Genomic DNA, 19,794 nt, shown 5'->3' with positions numbered 1-19,794 from the left:
AGTAATATATTCTTTGAGATCTGGTTTAATTATGCAAGCTACCCCTTGTTTTCCCTGAATAAAAAAGTATATACCCATCTTTCATTTTCTGGCAACCTTGACCTTTCTTTTTTTGTTTCTGTGACTGCTAGCAAATCCAATCTTGATTTTTTAAATTCATCAATTAATTCGTTTTCTTTTCCATGTAGACGTTTAATGTTCCATATCTCATGTACCTTTTTCCTCGCTTTGTCGTTAACCATTTAGGCAGTTTGGCCATCTCTTTGTTATTTCTTTTAATGAGTGAAATTTTAAGGTGTGCAGGGGATTAGCCTTCAGCACCCGAGTCTGGTGGGGGGGCTGCCACCTTCGAGGCCCTCAGACCGGCCTATGAGGGAAGTGCTATCCTGTTGGTCCACGGGAGGTATTTTATTTCCCTCCTACCCTTCATAGTAACCTATGACGAGCATTCCCCGATCCGCCACCAGGGGACACGCCCGATGGGGGTTACAGGTGTCCCCACATGGGACATGGTTATTAATGTTATATTAATACAATTTTTATACCATAAATGCTTATCCTATTATATGATGGAACTTCTCCCCACATGAACACAGGTAAGAAAAATTACTATCAGTTTGAATTACACTGATTTAACAATGTGGATGCTACTAATTCACAGATGAAAAGCAATTTGTGATGCAGAAAGGTAGCATACTTCTGGATTTATCAAATTCTGCAGCACATGATAAATACATAGAAAAGAGATATATAATACATATAAATTAACTGATGTTTTACAGAATAGATACAGGGAGATTTTCTTGACATGTGACAGGGAGTTCATGGTTGTGGTCAGCAAGGAAGTGAGGAGAATACTCCTTATGGCAAATGTGGTTTGTAGAATATGGGTAGAAGAAGTGGCAAGTACAGTGGTAGTGAATGAATTTAATGGAGATAGGAAATGCAATGAGCAGAGTCCTGCAACAACTTCTATAAATCCATGAACATAATCAAATAATAAATTCAGTGCTAATTTATACTGAAAATTAAGCCGATCAGCATGCGACTAAAACATAACTCTAAGAAACATTTAATAAGAAAAAAATAACAAATAAAACAAAACATAAGTACATGCTTATGCACAGATAACGTCTGTAGTATTCTTATGGATGCAATTAACACAATTATAATGCAAACCGGGTTAACAGTACTTATTTCACAGCTTCAAAATGTTTTAAATTATTCATTCAATTACTATTGTGACAACTCAAATTACTCAGATTAATAAAAGTACACTTTGCTGATATCCATAACTAAGTTGATGAAAAAGTTAACATCCTTTAGAGCAAAGTTTTCAGTTATATTCATGGTGCTTTTCCATAATGCTCATCTCATCTTGCTTGCACTGAATATCGTGGCCTTTCTTCCAATGCTTTATCTATGAAACAAAGAAAAAAAAAAATCTGCATTCAAAAAAGCAAAAATTTAATTCAAGTAATTAATGTTATCATTTACTTTTGATATTCTCTTGAACTGTAAAAAAATCTTAAGATTTATTGTTTAGCAGCAATAAAAGTCCAACAGTGCAACTATATTTTCGAAGGACTTGCAAAGTCATCTTTAAGGTATCTGGAGGTCATTGGCTTTTGTACACCCTCTCAGAAAAAGTCAATATCCCATACATTAGCCTTTTCTACTTTCAACAAACAGGTATTTGTTGCCAGGAAAAAATCCAGAGGAAGACCAAGATCTAGGTGATATAACAAGTGCTTTAGAAATTAAAATATACAATCTGACAATACTTCAATCCTGACAGACAAGATTAATTTGGAAGAAAATTGTCAACAAAAATTAGTATGGTGTATGTGTAGCACTATCATAATATCCTGAATCCACCCCTAGATTGAATTTGATGGTATTACCATGATAGGGAGAGACTGTAAATAAGTTAAAAGGAGATTAATCCCGAAATTAATCACAAGACAAAATGTTTTACAAATTATGAGCTGCTGACCAATCTTACCTTCTAGTGGTGATATGCAGACTGTTACTAGATGTCTACATGGGTTCACCAAATGAGGATAGACTGGAATTTGGGATATAGCCAACTAAATTTTATTCTATACTGGGTGAAATTACATACACATTACAACTAACACTATAAGAACTGAAACTAAAAATGTGAAAGACTGCTGGAGTAGACTATATTCAAACTGAAATGCTAAAATATTGCAGGATAAGAAGTTTTACTACTATACCACATAATTCAGAAAGCATAATCCAAAAAGTCAAATTGTAGATGATTGGAGTAGGGATCTCATCATATCAATTTAGAAAAATAAAACTGAATATGAAAATGTGAGGAATTCTTTACTGAATACTCAAGAAAAGATAAGCAAGCATTACTTGAGAAAAGGCTAAGAAAACAGTCAAATAGAATATTAGAATAAGATGGATTTATGCAGATAGTGCATATAGGTTGTGCAAAAAAACAGAATTTTACCTATGACAAACAACTAAGTATCAAATAATAAAGGATCTTCATTTAAGTTTTGTTAATTTTAAATAATAAATACATATAATATTCAACAAAAAAATTAAAGAATTTGGAAATAAGAATCAAATATCCAAAAATTGTTAGCAGATTTTGAAGAAAACTAATTAATTCAGCCACGGAAGCATGTAAAGAAATAAAATCAGAATTCTATGGTGCATACAGGAAGTTAAAAAAGGCAACCATGGAAAAGAAAATATTTCCAAAGTTCCTAGCAAGTAAATCAGCATATACTCTGAGAGAAGACAAAAAATGTAAGAAACCAAAGCAATGTGTAAATATGGCTGAACAAAAGGCATAGGAACTTTGGTAAGAATAGAAAAGATAAATATCATGAGGGTCAAAATGTTCTGTAGTCAATCAAAAAACATAGAAATGAAGGAACTAAATTTTATTTTATACAGAGCAAAACCACATTACAACACTATAAGAACTGAAACTAAAAACGAGGAAAGGCTGCTGGAGCAGACTATATTCAAACTGAAATGCTAAAATATTGAGGGATAAAAGGTTTTATTACTACACCACATACGAGGGTATGTGGTGTAGTAATAAAATTGTCTGACAAGTTCACGGCCTAACAATGAAAAAACGAATTTACAATTTAAAAATTATTTTCACTTTTCAACATAATCTCCCTTAAGACTAATACATTTATTCCAGTGACACTCCAGTGCCATTATAATGTCCCTGTAGTGGTTCTCAGTAAGATCTGCAAAATACTCCACAACAGCTGTGGGGTATTTGGATTTGATACCTCTTGATTTGAAGAAAAACGCTGACCAGTGAGGAAGAGTTTTAGTTTTGGGAAGAGAGAGAAGTCAGAGGGAGCCAAATCTGGGGAATAGGGTGGATGTTCCAACAATTCATAGTGCAGTTCCCTTAATTTTCTCATTGCCAAAATACCTTTGTGGATCGGTGCTTTGTCCTGATGAAAGATGATTTTTTTTTCTTCTGCAAACAAAATCTTTTCTCACGAATTTTTTCGGTTAGTCTGGTTAAAAGATCATAATAATATTCCCCAGTTATTGTCCCTTTTCAAGATAATTAATAAACAAAATGCCTTCAGCATCCCAAAATACTGATGCCATGACCCAGGGCTGCCAAGAGGGAGTGACACCTGAGACTTTTGTCACGGGCCTGGCATTGAAAAGGGCCCGACCATCGGGCCCAGGAAATAATTGTATCCAGTGGATGCAATTATTTCCCAACTTCACATGCGTTTCAAATCTTTAAAAAACATTCAGAATTTATTTTCACCAATATTAAATTTTCAAACAATGAATCATCAAGAAATTTCTGACTCGTGCAATAATTTAATAAATAAATATTCAAAAGACTTAACATCATCTCTGAAAGACGAAATCTATCACATAAAAAAGATTTATAACGCCATGTTTAAAGATGTTATACCAGGACTAGCTTTATTAAATACCATTTATAAATTTCGACTTGAAGTGTTTTTCCCCAAAATATGTACTTCAGTCAGAATTTTTTGCACAATACCAGTGACAGTTGCCGAAGGTGAAAGAGCGTTTAGTAAACTTTCAGCAATAAAGAGCTTCAGTAGATCATCAATGTTCCAGGAAAGATTAAACGGCCTAGCTTTGCTATCAATAGAACATGACCTGACAATGACAATTGATTATGATGAGGTGATTAAAGATTTCGCTAACCATAAAGTGAGGAAGTGGATGAGGCAATAAAAATTCTCTTTTTATTTAATGTTTGTATTTTGTATGGTATGTAATGTATCGAATTTTGAATTTATTATACACTTTTTAAAATAAATGTTTAATTTTTTATATGACTTTTTTTATTAAACAAAAGTGATGCACTTTTTTTTTAAGTGGGGCCCGAACTACAGACTTGTGACTGGCCCGAAAATTTTTCTCGGTGGCCCTGCCATGACCTTTCCTGCTGATGGAACAGACTTTGTCTTCTTTGGCACTGAACAACCGGCTTCTGGCCACTGTTTTGACTGCTGTTTGGATTCTGTTGTGTAATTGTGAATCCAAGGCTTATCCATAGTAAAAAAAGAGACGTAAAAAATTAGTTTTAGTCTTGTTAAAATGCTTCAAGCACTGTTCAGTGATTTTCGTGCGAGCGATTTTTGATCTGCTGTGAGCAAGTGGGGGGCACCCATCTTGAGCAAAGCTTTTCTTGCAATTTTTTTTGCCATTCTTCATGCAAAATATATCCTACACATTCTTTTGAAATACCTATAGTCTCAGCAATTTCACGCACTTTGACTTCCCAGTCATCCAATACCATATCGCTCGATCAATGATTTTTGGTGTTGTTACACTTTTTTGTACGTCCTTCACATGGATCATCTTCAAGGCTGGTATGGCCACATTTAAACTTGGCAGCCCATTTCTTAATTGTCGAAAACTAAGGAGAAGTGTGCCCATAAACTTTTATGAACTTCGAATGAATTTCTTTTGGCATTAAACTTTCTTTTACAAAAGAATTTTATAAACACACGATACTCAATTTTATCCTTTTCAAGGGATACAGACAACACTTTTGCTTCAGACAGCTGTATAAAACAAACTACTTGATAGAATGACTTGCAATTTCACATGGATGCTTATGACAGATGTACCAAATTGAAATTTAGATGGAGAAAATCTTGCCGATAGTGTTGTCATCTATGGTCAAGAACTTTTCAGACCCACCCTTGTAGTTCAGTAAACAATTTTTTTCTGCCTAAATTATTATTAATTCTGGCAGGAAAAAAAGTCAAAAAAAAAACTGGAACAAGGAAAAACAACTGGAGTAGATCAGAAATGCTCAAATATGAAGGTAAAGTTTTACAGTGGCACAGAATAATTCAAAAGGTCAAATTCTGGATGAGTGGAGAAAGCTCTTATATAATATCTAACTATAAAAAGGGAAATAAAATAATCTAAGAATTACAGAGAAATTTCCTATATGTCTCAAGTAAGATTTATGCAAGATTAATTTGAGAAGCGACCCAATAAAAATTGTGGAAGAGAAACTTGGAACAAACTAGGTTCGGACCAAACAAGGATTGTCAGAATCAGATTTTTCACTTTAAAAGAAAGTTGAGAATGGAAATATAAGGATCTGTATTTAAGTTTTGTAGATCTGGAAAAGGCACATGACAAGACGTCAAGAAAAGCCACTCAAAATGTTAACAACTATATGGAATCAAAGACATTATATCAAGCAACACAGTCTATATTTGAGTAGTAAGTCAGTAGTTATAATTAAAGGAGGCACAGTAAGCTGGTTTGATGTAAAATCATGTGTGAGACAAAGGTGCACACAATCTTCACATTTTGATAAACACTGGTTGATAAATTACCAAAGGCTGTGCATGTAAGAAGGATGTCCAAGAATGATAAACTACCAGCCTTTTCTTTTTCCACGGTGAACTGAATGTGTGGGTGAAGGCTATTGATCTGTTGTAGGAATGATGTAAGTTCCTCTTCAGAATGCGGCAAAATAGCAAAGACATAAACACAATGAAACCAAAGAGGCTATTTGGCCACATTCTGAAGAGGAACTTACTACATTCCTACAACAGATCAATAGCCTTCATCCAAGCATTCAGTTCACCATGGAAAAAGAAAAGGCTGGTAGTGTACCATTCTTAGACATCCTTCTTACATGCCCAGCCTCTGGTAATTTATCCAGAAGTGTTTATTGAAAACCTACCTTTACTGGCAGATACATTCATCAAAAGTCTGCTCATCACACCTTTCAAAAAATTGGTTATCAAGTCTTTAATTAATAGAGCACATAAAGTGTGCTCCTCTCTCTCTCTCAGGTTGAACAAGAACTTTTCACTATCAAAACAATGGAATTTAATGGTCACAACCCTAATCAAATCCAACAGATAATTGACTCATATGTTCCAATACCTCAGGATTCTTCAACAGTTTCTTCAAGGTTCCTTAACTGATTCTTCAAGGTTCCATCCCTTATATTTCTGGCATCTCAGAACCGACTGGTAGAATTTTGAAGTATCATCAGATTTCCACATATTTTTCTATCAACAAAATTTCTCACCTGTTGCCACCTACAATGACAAACTGCACCCCTATCATTAGCTGGTGTTTACCATGTGAATGTAACTTTGTACAAACAGGCTGTTCTGTGGAAAAAAGAATGAATGAACATCATTATATTGAATACATGAAACCACAAAAGTCTAGTCTGGCACAATATAATATTGATACTAAATACAATATCCAGTGGGATAAAGCTCGTCTTCTCCATAGATGCAAATTTAAATACAGATGCCTTTTCAAAGAAAGTTGCAAAGCCCTTTTATATTGGCCAAATCTAAATCAAAATGATTGTCTCTCTCTCCCCAAAACGTTTGGGAGATTCTTCATCATCAAATTCCTGACATGTATCCTCAAGGGGTGTACAGGATATGATAGTACTACATGAAAAATTAACATCATTACTAACTTCCTATCTACAATTTTCCTCCAAATCAGTCTGTTACTTGTCAAGACTCCAACATTATCAGATCTTATATTTCTATCATCTAAGGCACTTAGTACCGTATCAACCCACCTATATCTTGGTCTTCCACTGGGTCGTTTTCCTGCCAACCTGGTAGAGAACACTTGCTTTGCTAATCTTTCCTCGCCCATTCTGTTTAAGTGACCATACCACCTGAGATTAGATCTGCTAACGCATTCCTGGATGATGACAACGTCAAGTTCTTTCCTAATATCCTCATTTTTAATATGATATTGCCATTGATGTCGTCTCTTCACGCCTCTAATCTTTCTCAGGACTCTATATCAGCGGTTTCTAGTCTTTGGTCAAGTGTTTTACTTCTGACACGGCTCTCAGATCCATAAGTTAAAACTGGTTTGAACACTGTCTTGTATACAGCTAATTTAGTGTTCCGACTAATTTCTCTCTTATTCCACATGAATTTATTCAATTGACTTCCCACCATACCAGCTTTGCTGATTCTGTTGTCTATTTCTATATTTAATTTACCACCTTCAGTAAAAATCGTGCCTAAGTAGCTGAAATGTTTTACTTGTTCCACAGCTTCTCCATTCACAACAGTTGACATTTTCAATGATTCTGCATATTTTCATTGCCTTTGTCTTTTTATTGCTGATCTTCATACCATATCTATTACAATAGCTATTCAATTTAGTCAGAGAATCTTGCAGACTTGTAGCGGATTTATTTAGAAGTATAACATCATCCGCATAAAGCAAAGAGCTGACATTAACATCTCCAATTTTGATATCATGTTTAATACCACTTTCCTTCATAATGTGATCTGTATAGATAATGAATAATAGAGGGGATAATGTACATCCTTGTATCACGATTTTAACATTAAACCATCTTCCTGTACTTCCTTCAATTCCAACTGCTGACTTGCAACTCAAATAAAGACTAAGTATTGCTTGATATAATTCCCCATTGACACCATATGACTGTAGCGTATTGAATAGCTTCTCTCTTGGCACCTTGTCATATGCCTTTTCCAGATCAACAAAACTTAAACACAGCTCTTTGTTATATCGAAATGCTTTCTCAACTATTTGTCGTAAAGTGATGATCTGATCCTGACAGCCTCTATTTGGCCTGAATCCAACTTGTTTTTCACCAAGCTTTTCTTCCACAATTCTTCTCAACCATTTCTCAAGTATACTGACATAAATCTTGCCAGGAACACTCAGTAGAGAAATACCTCTGTAATTAACACATTCAGTTTTATTTCCCTTTTTATATATGGGTACTATAAGAGCTCTACTCCAATCATCAGGAATTCTTCCCTCTGTCCAGGCCTTTTAAACTATGCATTACAGCCACTGTAAGACTTTTATACCACCATACTTCAGCATTTCTGGTCGAATATCATCTACTCCTGCCCTTTCCACATTTCAAGCCTTTGATAGCTTTTTCTACTTCAAGTATGGATATGTATTCCTGTTGAGTGTTTTTTACCACTGCTTGTTTCATTTAGCAATTACTCCACACTTCAAGGATATCTTTTTCTCCCGTTTTCATGTCACCTTTATCATCTCTAACTCCTTTTACAGCACTCTTTCCTCCATTTCCAAGCTTCTTCAACAACCTCCAGAATATCTTACCACCTTCTTGACATTTATTTCCTATGTTCTTGCCAAAGTCCTCCCATGACTTTTGTTTAGCTAGTTTTACACAGTGTTTAGCTTTCTTACATTTGTCTCTGTATTCTCTAAGAGCAAAAGCTGACTTATTTGCCAGGAACTTTTGATATGCTATCTTCTTTTCCTTCACTGCCTCTTTAACTTCCTGTGTCCACATTGGAGTTCTGATTTTTCTATCCACACCACATGCCTCTCTGGATGAATCAATCAGGGTTTTCTTCAATGCATGCCACTGAATCTCCAAGGTTTGGTTCCTGTTCTCAAACTCTTTCATTTTTTCTTCAATAATCTTTGTGTATTTTTGTCTACAGTTCACATCTGAGAGCTGCTCAACTTTTATTCACTTTAAAACTTTCTTACATGTTATTCTTTTCAATATAAAATTCAATTTTATTCTGCTCCAGACTAAACAGTGATCACTTCCAATTTTAAATCCTCTGTACACACTGGTGTCCTGCACCAGGGAGAAAACATCACTATCAACAATAAAATAGTCAATGAGACTTTTCTTATTCCTTGCCTCTTCTCTCCATGTGAATTTGTACACATTTTTATGTTGGAACATGGTGTGAGTAATAACCATGTCCATGTCTTGAGCAGAAATCCAACAGATATTTGCCATTATTATTAGTTTTGTTCTTTTCTCCAAATTTTCCCAAAATATTTTTGTATGTCTGACAATCATTTCCTACTTTGCTATTTAGATCCCCCAACAAGGACCAATTTTTCCTTTTTTCATTGTGTCAGTTGCTTTTTCTAAAGCATCAAAAAATTCCTCCACTTCTACCTTAATAGAACCTTCTGTGGGACCATAGGCATAAATAAGTCTTATTGTCCAGTTCCCCATTCTCATATTTGCCCACATTACTCTACTTGAGACTGACTGCCATTCAAGAAGATTAGCCTTGTATTTTGTGTTGAATACTATGGCTACTCCTTTTCCTTGATTGTCATGGCCTGAATATAACATTTTGTATTTATTGCTCAGAAAGATCTCACCAATTTTTGTCTTTTTTGTTTCAGTCATCCCTATTATGTTGATCTGGTACTTATCTAATTCCTCAGCTAGCTTCATTTCTTTGCCATTCAGGCTTCTCATGTTGATAGTACCGATCTTTAACTCTGGTGATATTGAGTTGGGGTGTGCTTTCAGATTTGTTCCAGGAACTGACTTTTCACTGTTCACCCTGGTTCCCTGGTGAAAACAACAGGGGCCTTGTTTAACCAGGAGACGCCCCAGCCAGCATGAAATTTTGTAATGTTGTACCATCATTTTGTATATTGGTTTAAGCCGATAAGAATATAATTTGGTCGGCTAAATCCCAAATTGCCAGCCCATCCTCATTCGATCGTGTATTTATTATTTAACATTCTTTACAGAAACTTCTGTTTCCTTCTCTTATATTGGTAAATTTTCACTCAAGATCGCTAGTCTCAAACCATGACATAAGAGTGGCCTTCAAGCTCATTTGAAGAACAAGGTTTACTTTATTTGCCTAAAGATCACAGCCCTTTCGACAAACATCCTAGGGTTTATAATAGTCCATGTCCTTGAGACCTTTCTTATACGAGGACAAACATCTAGAAGTTTGGAAATTAGACAGAAAGGGCATATTGGAGACGTTAATAACAAGAGAGAAGACAGCTTAGGCCTAGCTTTTCATTTCTCTCTCTCTCACACACACACACACACACACACACACACAATACTGAATGGGATAAGAGCTTCATGCCTTACATAGAGAACAACTTCATTGCTCATAACACAAAACAATCCACTGTTCATAAGGCACACTCAATAGGAATCAAGGATTGATCCTGTGTGATATTTGGAAATTATACATTAGATCTTTCTGCACATTAGACTAACTTTTCAACAAACCATCTTGCACACTTCACTGAACAATAGCTGACCTGTGCGAGCTCCCATGCTTCATGTGGTTTCTGTTTCAACTAATACCATTACAGTGTTTTTGAGCATTTTAGTAATATTATAGTTCATGAAGACTTTATTGTACATTTCTTCATTCTAAACTAGAAGAACCATAAGTATATGTGGTAAAACTAGCCGGTTTTCGTTTTTATATTGTTACAGCCAAATAAACCCAATGCATTTCTTTTTATAATTGAATAAATTTATATGGAATAAGAGAAATTAGTCAAAACACTAAAGCAGCCATATACAAGAGAGAGTGTCCAAATAAATTTTCACTTAAAGGATCTGAGAAATGGGTTATAAATATGAGCTGATCACAGTTCTGAGAAAAATTAGGGAGAGTAAGCAGATGACATTTAAAGAAAGAAACATTCAAAATGAAGATAGTAAGAAGGAACCTGACATTGATAGAATTCAGGAATGTGTGAACAGAGCATATCTCATATAGTAAAAATACCTTAAGCAGAATAGGAGAGGAAAGTAGTGTCTGATATCAGGATGGCAGGAAAAAGACCCAAAGGAAGACTAATTTGGAAAAAAAACTATCAAAGGGAGTTAGTAATAATGTAAACTTTTCAGGTAGTACTATAATATCTTGTACACTCCTTAGGGATACATATCAGGACTTTGATAATGATGATCTTGTAAAAGCATATGATAAGATACCAAAAGCAAACAATCTCTATGATAAATATAAAGCAATACAGACTTATGTTGTGGTGTTTAACACACACACACACACACACACACACACACACACACACACACACACACACACACACACAGTATTCAAACAGGAGATATTAAGACTAGTTTTTTCAGTCTGTTCAGATGACATTATCCTCTTAATTGCTCAAGTCTTTAGCCAAATTAAATAATTTCTGTGACAATTATTAAAACTAGCAATAAAGACAAAACTATGAAAACAGGCAGAAAAAGAGAAAAACCAACTGCATTCTTATAGGCAACAGATTACAAATTTCAGCTGTTTAAGTATAATTTTTAGTGAAGACAGCAAATTAAAAATGGAAACAGATAAACATGGTTGGTCTAAATTAGTATAAAGTCAGTTGAATGCATTTATATGAAGACTGAGTTAATAACATACATACAAGATAGCATTTAAACCAATTTTAACTTATCATTGTGGATTGAGTGTGGGTTTGGGAATAAAGCAGCTGAGACCACAGGTACAAAAGGTTTGAGAAAAATTTACAAGAGCAATCATGTGGCACCAGTGACAGACAGGGCTTGATAAATGTACTCACCTGAAACAAATGAAAAATTTTAGTTGAGTTAAAAAATAAATAAATAAAAAAACACCAGAAGTTTCGATTTAATCAGTTTTATTTAAGTAATTCTAATATAACTTTATTTATGACATGTTGGTCATTACAAATGCCAGTGAGATTAAGATAAGCACAAATCAATTTATTTTACAGAACATTCAGCTGTACCATGAGGTAACCAATTAATTGCAACACAGTAACCTAAAATAGCTACTAAGCAGACTGCAGGAATTAGCTTATTTCTTACCCAATAATGGAAGATGAAGAATTTTAACTGTAAATAGTGGATGTTAAAATTGGAAAAAGAAGTATTTATTTTCCCAAATATTTCTTTATATTGATTTTAATGTTTTTCAATTGTTTTCTGAACTGCTACCTTGTTTGTATGACATCACATTGGCCCTGTCCTTCCAAAGGTTCAGAGCCAGTCAGAAACCAAAATGGTATTATTAATAAAAAAATAAATGATCTTGAAAATGCATGAAATTTTTCTTCAACTGATACACACTAATATATAAGTAGTTAGCAGATTTGTTTCAACACTGATAATTATATTGGGTTAAATTAGCCACAGCATTAACAAAACATTATAAACTGACCAGATCCAGAACTATATAAAAATTGAAGGTATAAGAAAAGAATTTGGTTAATACTGAAGATGTTAATCTAAGACAGTACAGATGCTTGAGAAGAATGATAATAAAATATTAAAAGGTGACTAGCATTGCAAGAAAGGTAAAATCAGATTGTGAGAAAGAATCTAGTCAAGCAGGCCAAAGGAAATCCCAAAGAGGTCTTTCATTATGTGGCAAGAGGAAGAATGACTATGGAATCCTTGGATGGAAGAAGTGGATCCTTGGATGAGTTGAGTAAATTTTTTAATTTTGCAGGAGTTTTAAAGTTGGCTTTAAGGCTATATTTCTGTAGTATTCTGTTTATTTTATCTGATATCCCTTTAATATACAGAATGGTTACAGTTTTATTTTAGCCTAGTTTATTTTTGTTTTTAAGTGAGGTCTTGTGAAGAATTTTGTTGATAGTATTTTGTCTGTAGCCATTTTTTAAGAAGCTGATAACGTTTAATTCATCTTTAAGTGCTTGTTCATTGGAGAAAATCTTAAAAGCCCTGTTTTTCAGTTTGTTAATGACATCTAGTTTTTGTGTTGGGTAATGGTAGGAGTTGATGGGCATATATTGGCCAGTATGTGTAGGTTTGTGGTAAACAGTGAAGGAAAGACTGCCAGAAGGAAGACATGTGACAAGTGCATCTAGAAAAGGAAGTATGTTCTGCTTTTCAATCTCAATTGTGAATTGTATGCGTTTGTGTTGTTTGTTTAGGTGGCTGAGGAAAGTGTCTAATGTCTGGCGGCAAATATTCCATATAAAAGTTAGTGATGGGGGGGGGGGAGAAGAGATAATGGTGAGCCTATGGTGTGCCTTCTTTTTGTAAGTAGACAGTGTTTTGTCACACAAAATAGCCAGAGCATAGTACATGTGCAAAGAGTACTATGATATCAGGAGGGAATTTGTCCTGTAATAGAAGGATTGTGTCATTGATTGGGATTTTTGTGAAGAGGGCAGACATGTCAAAACTGACTAATAAATCACCTTTTTCCAGTGCAATGTCTTTGATTTTGTTTACAAAGTGTTGTGTTTTTAATATAGGAGAGGAATGACCTACCAACTCCTTGAGTGTTGACACTAGTTTCTTGGCTAGGTGATAATTGGGGCTGTCTATACCTTCAACTATCGGCTGGAGCGGTATGTTCTGTTTGTGAATCTTTGGTAAACCGTAAGTTCTTGGGGAATGAGCGTAATGCAGAAGTAATTTTTTAACTATATTTTCAGGCCAAGAAGTGACTAACTTAAGTAACTTTTCTGTTTTCTTTTTTATCCGATTAGTTTGGTTATAGTTAACAAGTTGATAGGTGCTGTTGTCTGAGACCATTAGATTCAATTTTTCTAAATGTGTAGTTTAAAATACCATGCCACTGCCTTTATCAACTCTAGTGATTACGATGTCCGGATTTAATTTTCGTGATTTCACAGCTGCTAATTCAGATTTGGTTAGGTTGCTAGTTATTGTTTTCATAATTTAAATTTAAAATGTTTGAGGTTTCCAAATGTATTTTATCATCTATGGTGGTTGGGAGAAATCTTAAGCTTCTTTCAATATGCTAAATAAAATCTAGTTTGTTAATCATCCTGGGTGCCCACTTGCCAGTATCATTTACAAGTAACTGAATACTTAAGTACTATTAGTACTTTAAATTAGACATGTGTTGCTTTGATCTTTGATGTTATTAACTAATAACACAAATGGAGCATGGCAAGGTGAATCAATGCTTAAGCAAAGGCTTCCAAATTTTCTTAGTTCATGGCATCCTTATTGTTTCAGTAATTTTTTTCAGTGTCCCTGTTTTTTTTTTTTTTTTTTTTTTAAACATTTCAAGACTGTATGTCACCTTGTAGGATGCTAGCAAAGCAATGCTTGATACTTGTTTAAAAATGTACCTTTTTTGTTCTTTCAATATCAAACTGTGTGCCATGATACCCCAGGGTGCACAGTTTGGGAAGCACTATTTTTAGGCATTGTTATGGCAGATCTTGAAGCTTGGAACATTTCCTCTTTGGATGAACTTTGTCAAAAGTTCATCCAACGAGGAAGCCATTCACCTGAAAAGATGAAGCCATTCACCATGACACATAATATGCAAACAGAGAAAATTATGACTGAAATGGAAAGTGTAGAATGCAAACTACATGATGGTAGGTTAGTGAGGTCTTTAATAATGCTAAACATGATCCAATACATTGGAAATGCAAGATCAACCACGAGTTTCTCCAAAACTTTGCATCACTCGTGTTGAAAGGTAGGTAATGTCGGCTAAAAGATTCAGCTGTGGATAGTGTGGGGCAGAATCCATAATGTGAGTAGAGATTAATTGGTAGGCATTCAGTAAAGAAGAAACAGGCTTTTCATGATCTTTTTCCAATATTTTTGAGAGAATAGTTTAATAACTGTTATATCTTTTTTCTTTTTGGAGCAGACTTGCATCTATGCTGCAAGATTCATGCTAATGGCTTTGGAAATGTATTAGGATGAAGATAAAAAATACAACTCAAGCACAGTGAATATTAAATGAATAGATATGACATAATTCTCTGCTGAAATAGATAACCGGTTTACAAATCTATGTGAAATCATGATAGTATATTCCTAAACAGCTTAGATGAAATAACTGTTTTACTTACAGCACAGTGCTCACTGCAGTATGGGATTTTTTTACACAATGCACATAATCTGGTTGACACATATCTACAATTTGCACAATACACCACTGATCTTCCTTGTTTCTATAGAAAATCACATTTTTAAATAGTATACAAGACTGTAAACATCAAAGTAATTTGAAAATACTACAAGAATTGTTCATTTTTAAATGCTGCAACTTTTCAATTTTGTAGAATACTTTAAAATAAGGAATTATACAATAAAAAATGAACAATTATTGCTGAGAAACTGCATGTAACCCCACATTATATACAAACTTCTTACTTGCATTTTATTATAAATGAATATCTATTTCTTGTATTTAATTTCAAATTTAAAAATCAAATTTTTGCTGGAATGAACAATAATTTTATAAGCAAGTAAATTTTGCAAAAAATTCTAGAATGATCACTGGAAATACACACATGCACACAAAGCACAGTATCATTAGTTTACCTAGTTGAAATGGATGACATCATTGCTTTTATAAAATGTCACGTTTCAAATCCCAGTACCACAAAGTTTTTATTTATGTAACTGATGAGTTGTGTTGCCCATCATGCTTAGTGGTGGCTCAAATTATCTAATCTTTAATCCACCCATGACACTAACTGTACTATAGGTTTAACAAACTTTCATGGATTTTTTTTATGCTATGTGCTAGCATTTAATAGCATTTGTATCTAACAATCTAGTAATAGGTTGTTATAAGCACCACTAGTATGTTAAAGAGTAATAATGTGATAGGTAATAAAGGTGAGAGAAAATATTTCTTCTTTGTACACGTGACCAATAAACAATATTCTGTCCACCTGACCTACATGGTATCAAAAGACTAACTGCACCAAGTCCACTAACATAACATGCATGCTAACTCTTTTTAATGTTTTTGCACTCCCTATACTCGCAGGCATTTCAATAACTCATCACCCTACAAGCAATAAACTTCACTCACTTGTTCACTGCCTTCTTATATTTATGGGCAATGGTAATTTCCTCCACTTTCCTCTAAATCTGTTAAGGCTTTCTTAACGTTATGGTCACATACAACATTAATGTACTACAGGTTGAACATTCTTACATGTGGAATTACCATTATAACAATAACAACCTTCTATGGCTAACCTATTCTATCTGAGTACTCCTTTATTCTATGAAAAATCTCATCTGCATCAATTTGGTAAAAACTCTTATATCTCAATTATATCAACCTTTCTTCTATTCACAAAGTTTTGGTGCTGGCATTACTTCAATCTGTTCTTATATTTGATATTCCTGAGACATGATTACCTTAGCCAGGAATGACCGTGAAAAATCTATTCATTCCTTGAAACCTGATAATCAAATCTGCATCAGTGGTCTATATAAGACTTATTCAAAGCCTTGTAAATTGGAATTATTTCCATATGCTTATGTCCTCTTTATTATTGCCATCAGATTGTATTATCCTTAATTATTCCAATATGACCTATAAATTTTAAGTCCTTATTTACATCACTTACTTCTAGATGTCCTATGGCAAATTAATAGATGGCATTCTCTTCTTAATTAATAAAGAAACACGTAAAAATCACAGTGATAGCATTAATTAGTAAAAGGACAAATATTTCGTACTAAAATTAATAGTACATCTTCAGTGTGTGTTACAGTAATAGGAATGGAATACAAGCAAAACGTTCGGTGGATCACCTATTAAAATACAATTGTTACTGCATGCTAGGAAATAATGGAAAATAACAAATTTAATCTATTAAGATAAATGGTTTTTTTTTTACATAAGATAAAAGTCTCCCAGATCTTTGAGAGACAGACAGTCATTTCTATTTAAATTCGGTCGGTGTAAGATAGTTTCACAACTTTCTTTGAATAAGCATTCATATTTGAATCTGCATCTATGGAGGAGAACAGCTTTATCCCACTGGACACTATGAGCCGAGTCAATAATACTGTGCTGTGACAGACCAGACTTCAGAGGTTTGTTATAATCAATATAATATTGATGTTCTTTTATTATTTTTTCCAAAGAACGGCCAGTTTGTCCAAAATAAAAGACATCGCATTTGCAAGGTATTTGGTAAATGCCAGCCAAAGATAGAGAAGACACTTCATCCTTTGCAGAAGGTAATAAAGAAGAAATTTTGTTGATAGGAATATATGTTGGAATCAATTGATACTTTTTCAGAATTCTACCTATAGGTTCCGAGATTCCTGGAATGTACAGAATAGGAACTCTGCGGACTGTTGAAGAAACTGTAGGAGCTTCAGACTGTCGGAACATAAGAGTCAAGTATCTGTTGGATTTGATTGGAGTTTTAATCATTTGATTCTATTAACTTTTTAATGATGGAAAGTTCTTGTTGTGAGATTATTGGGGAAGAGCAAACTTTATGTGCTCTATGAATTAGAGATTTAAGAATGCCAAATTTTTGAGACATGTGGTGCACAGACTTTTTGTGAATGTATATCTGCCAGTTTCCAAACCTTGCACTTTGCAACAATGAACTGATAACCAGTGTTCTTTATTGATAAAACTATTTCAAACCCTACTGGAGAACTACAGTTCTTACCATTCATCACCTTGGGACAAAATATAGGAAAAATAAATTTCGAACCTTAGCTATGTTATTCCTGCCAACAAAATTTTGTAATCCTATTATATTTTAGTACAATACAGAGGCTAAGAGTTAGATAATCTAGAAACTCTGCTTTAGTAACCAAACACGTACCTTTCCAAGCTACTTAAGACCACCAATAAACAAATGAATGGTCTCACAATGGGTGATGACATTCACCTACCACCTAAATGGCTACAAGATTTGAGATAGAATTTAAATATACAGACTAATAATAAGAAAATGGAAGTGTTAGTAGCCATCTGGGAATGGCTATATATTATTATTCAGGCCTTCATGGAGTCAAGAGACTCATCGTGGGAGGTCTTTCTTAGGAAACACAAAGTCTATCATACCACTCCTTGAACTCATTGACCGTTCTTGCTCTCTCACCACTCTATCAGGCAATGCATTTCACGGTTCAACCACCCTCCATGCAAAGAAACCACTCCTCACCCTCTTTCTCACAGCTTCCTTTCGTACTTTCCAGGGATGGCCCCTTGTCATCGCTCCTTCCCACTGTTCCACCAAGTGAAAGAACTCCCCAGTGTCAACCCTGTAACTACCTCTTAACAGTTTAAAAGTCTCAATCATATCACCTCTCCTTCTTCTACCTTTCAGACAGAAAGAGTGGGAGAATGCTATTCAGAAAACTGAAATAGTACTTGAAACATTTTGGCAGGTGTGCCTTTTTCTACGTAATCTATTTCTCACCGTATGACTTTTTATGGTTCTGTTTGACTGCCCAATTGGCCAGTGGATGAAATATCAACCATCTTATGTTTTATATCTATGTTATTTCAAATGCTGTTTCAATGTTAATGGTACACTTCACATAACGTGTTCTGAATGATGTGAAAATGCATCATACCTGTTAAGGTGATTAAGATGAACTGAGATGGACAGGCATAGAATATTCCACTAACATATAATAAATTGAATGAACTAGAACAAAATTTAGAGGCATAAGCAGATGACAAATGATAAAATTCAATAACAGAAAAACACTTAGGCATGAAAAAATTAATATTTAATACTAGCAGAATTTTCTGCTAGGTTTCGTAGCCACTGTCAATGCATTCAGATGAAAAGAGACAAATTAGAATGCCACTTAAAATGTGTGTGTGTGACAATATAATACTATATTCACTGTAGGAGGATAGCTCCATCTACCACTGGTAGAATTCAAAGAAATAATGAATTCTAATAGTTATTGATTTTATCATTATATAGTATAGTTTCATTATCTAATTTTTATATTCTGTATAGAATATCTGAAAACTAACCTTATAAAACAATCAGAGAGTACATTGATATTTTTAGTATAAGAGAATATTATTTACCTGAAACTGCTGGTGAAGAGAATTCCCATACCAAACTCGAGGAAGTTGTTGTGGTTGAAGTGGATTATTTTTAGACACATTTGGTAGTGCATGAAGAAATGGAAGCTTCTGTTCTAAATCCCTTGAAACACTAGGAATACTATTTTTTTGTGGAGGTAATGTATTATATGTGTTACCTGAATGTTGCTTCCCATTGTATGCAACATTGCAAGAAAGCTGGGAAGGCCTATTCAAGTTAAATGGACAATTCGTATAAAGTGACGTGTTAATATTCGTTCCTGCACTTCCGTTCATCTTAGATACTGGTTTAGGAAAATTAGAGCCTTTATTATAGTCACAGACTTCTTGCACCATATTCACTGACTGCCCATTTGAAGCCTGATTAACATTTACACTGGCAAAATTTTGAAAAGATAGTTGATTAGAATGCTGAACAGCTGCATTTGTAGTTCTTGTTGCATAACTAACTAAGTCTGTTTTATAAGAAATACCTGCTCTTGTGAAATTCTGGATGGAATGTTGCTGTGAGTGATTTACTGGTACTTCAGATGCTACATCATAAGCATGTGATGTTGTTCTATGTGAAGTAACAGTTTGTACTGGATCCAATGATTGCATGCAAGATGTCTGTAAAACCATATTTGAAGTATTTTGG

General features: G+C 34.2%; 1 protein-coding gene across 2 annotated transcripts; it reads right to left on the bottom strand.

The window, feature by feature from the left end:
- Positions 1–992: 992 nt before the first annotated feature.
- Positions 993–19,784, bottom strand: LOC150095653 (uncharacterized). Of its 2 annotated transcripts, XM_090410596.1 has the most exons (3): positions 19,140–19,784; positions 15,166–15,267; positions 993–1,420 (listed from the first exon to the last, which is right to left on the bottom strand). In XM_090410596.1, exons 1-3 carry the CDS (start codon positions 19,776–19,778, stop codon positions 1,337–1,339), a joined length of 825 nt encoding a protein of 274 aa, XP_090266722.1. In that variant the 5' UTR covers positions 19,779–19,784; the 3' UTR covers positions 993–1,336. The 2 variants fall into 2 exon arrangements, with proteins under 2 accessions (XP_090266722.1, XP_090266723.1); XM_090410597.1 differs by lacking the exon at positions 15,166–15,267.
- Between the last annotated feature and the right edge of the window lie 10 nt (positions 19,785–19,794).

This window comes from Typopeltis vanoorti, chromosome 20, assembly GCF_054136105.1.
Source record: "Typopeltis vanoorti isolate ZY-2024b chromosome 20, IOZ_Tvanoo_1.0, whole genome shotgun sequence".
Taxonomy (NCBI): domain Eukaryota; kingdom Metazoa; phylum Arthropoda; class Arachnida; order Uropygi; family Thelyphonidae; genus Typopeltis; species Typopeltis vanoorti.
This window is presented reverse-complemented; position numbering and strand designations above follow the sequence as displayed.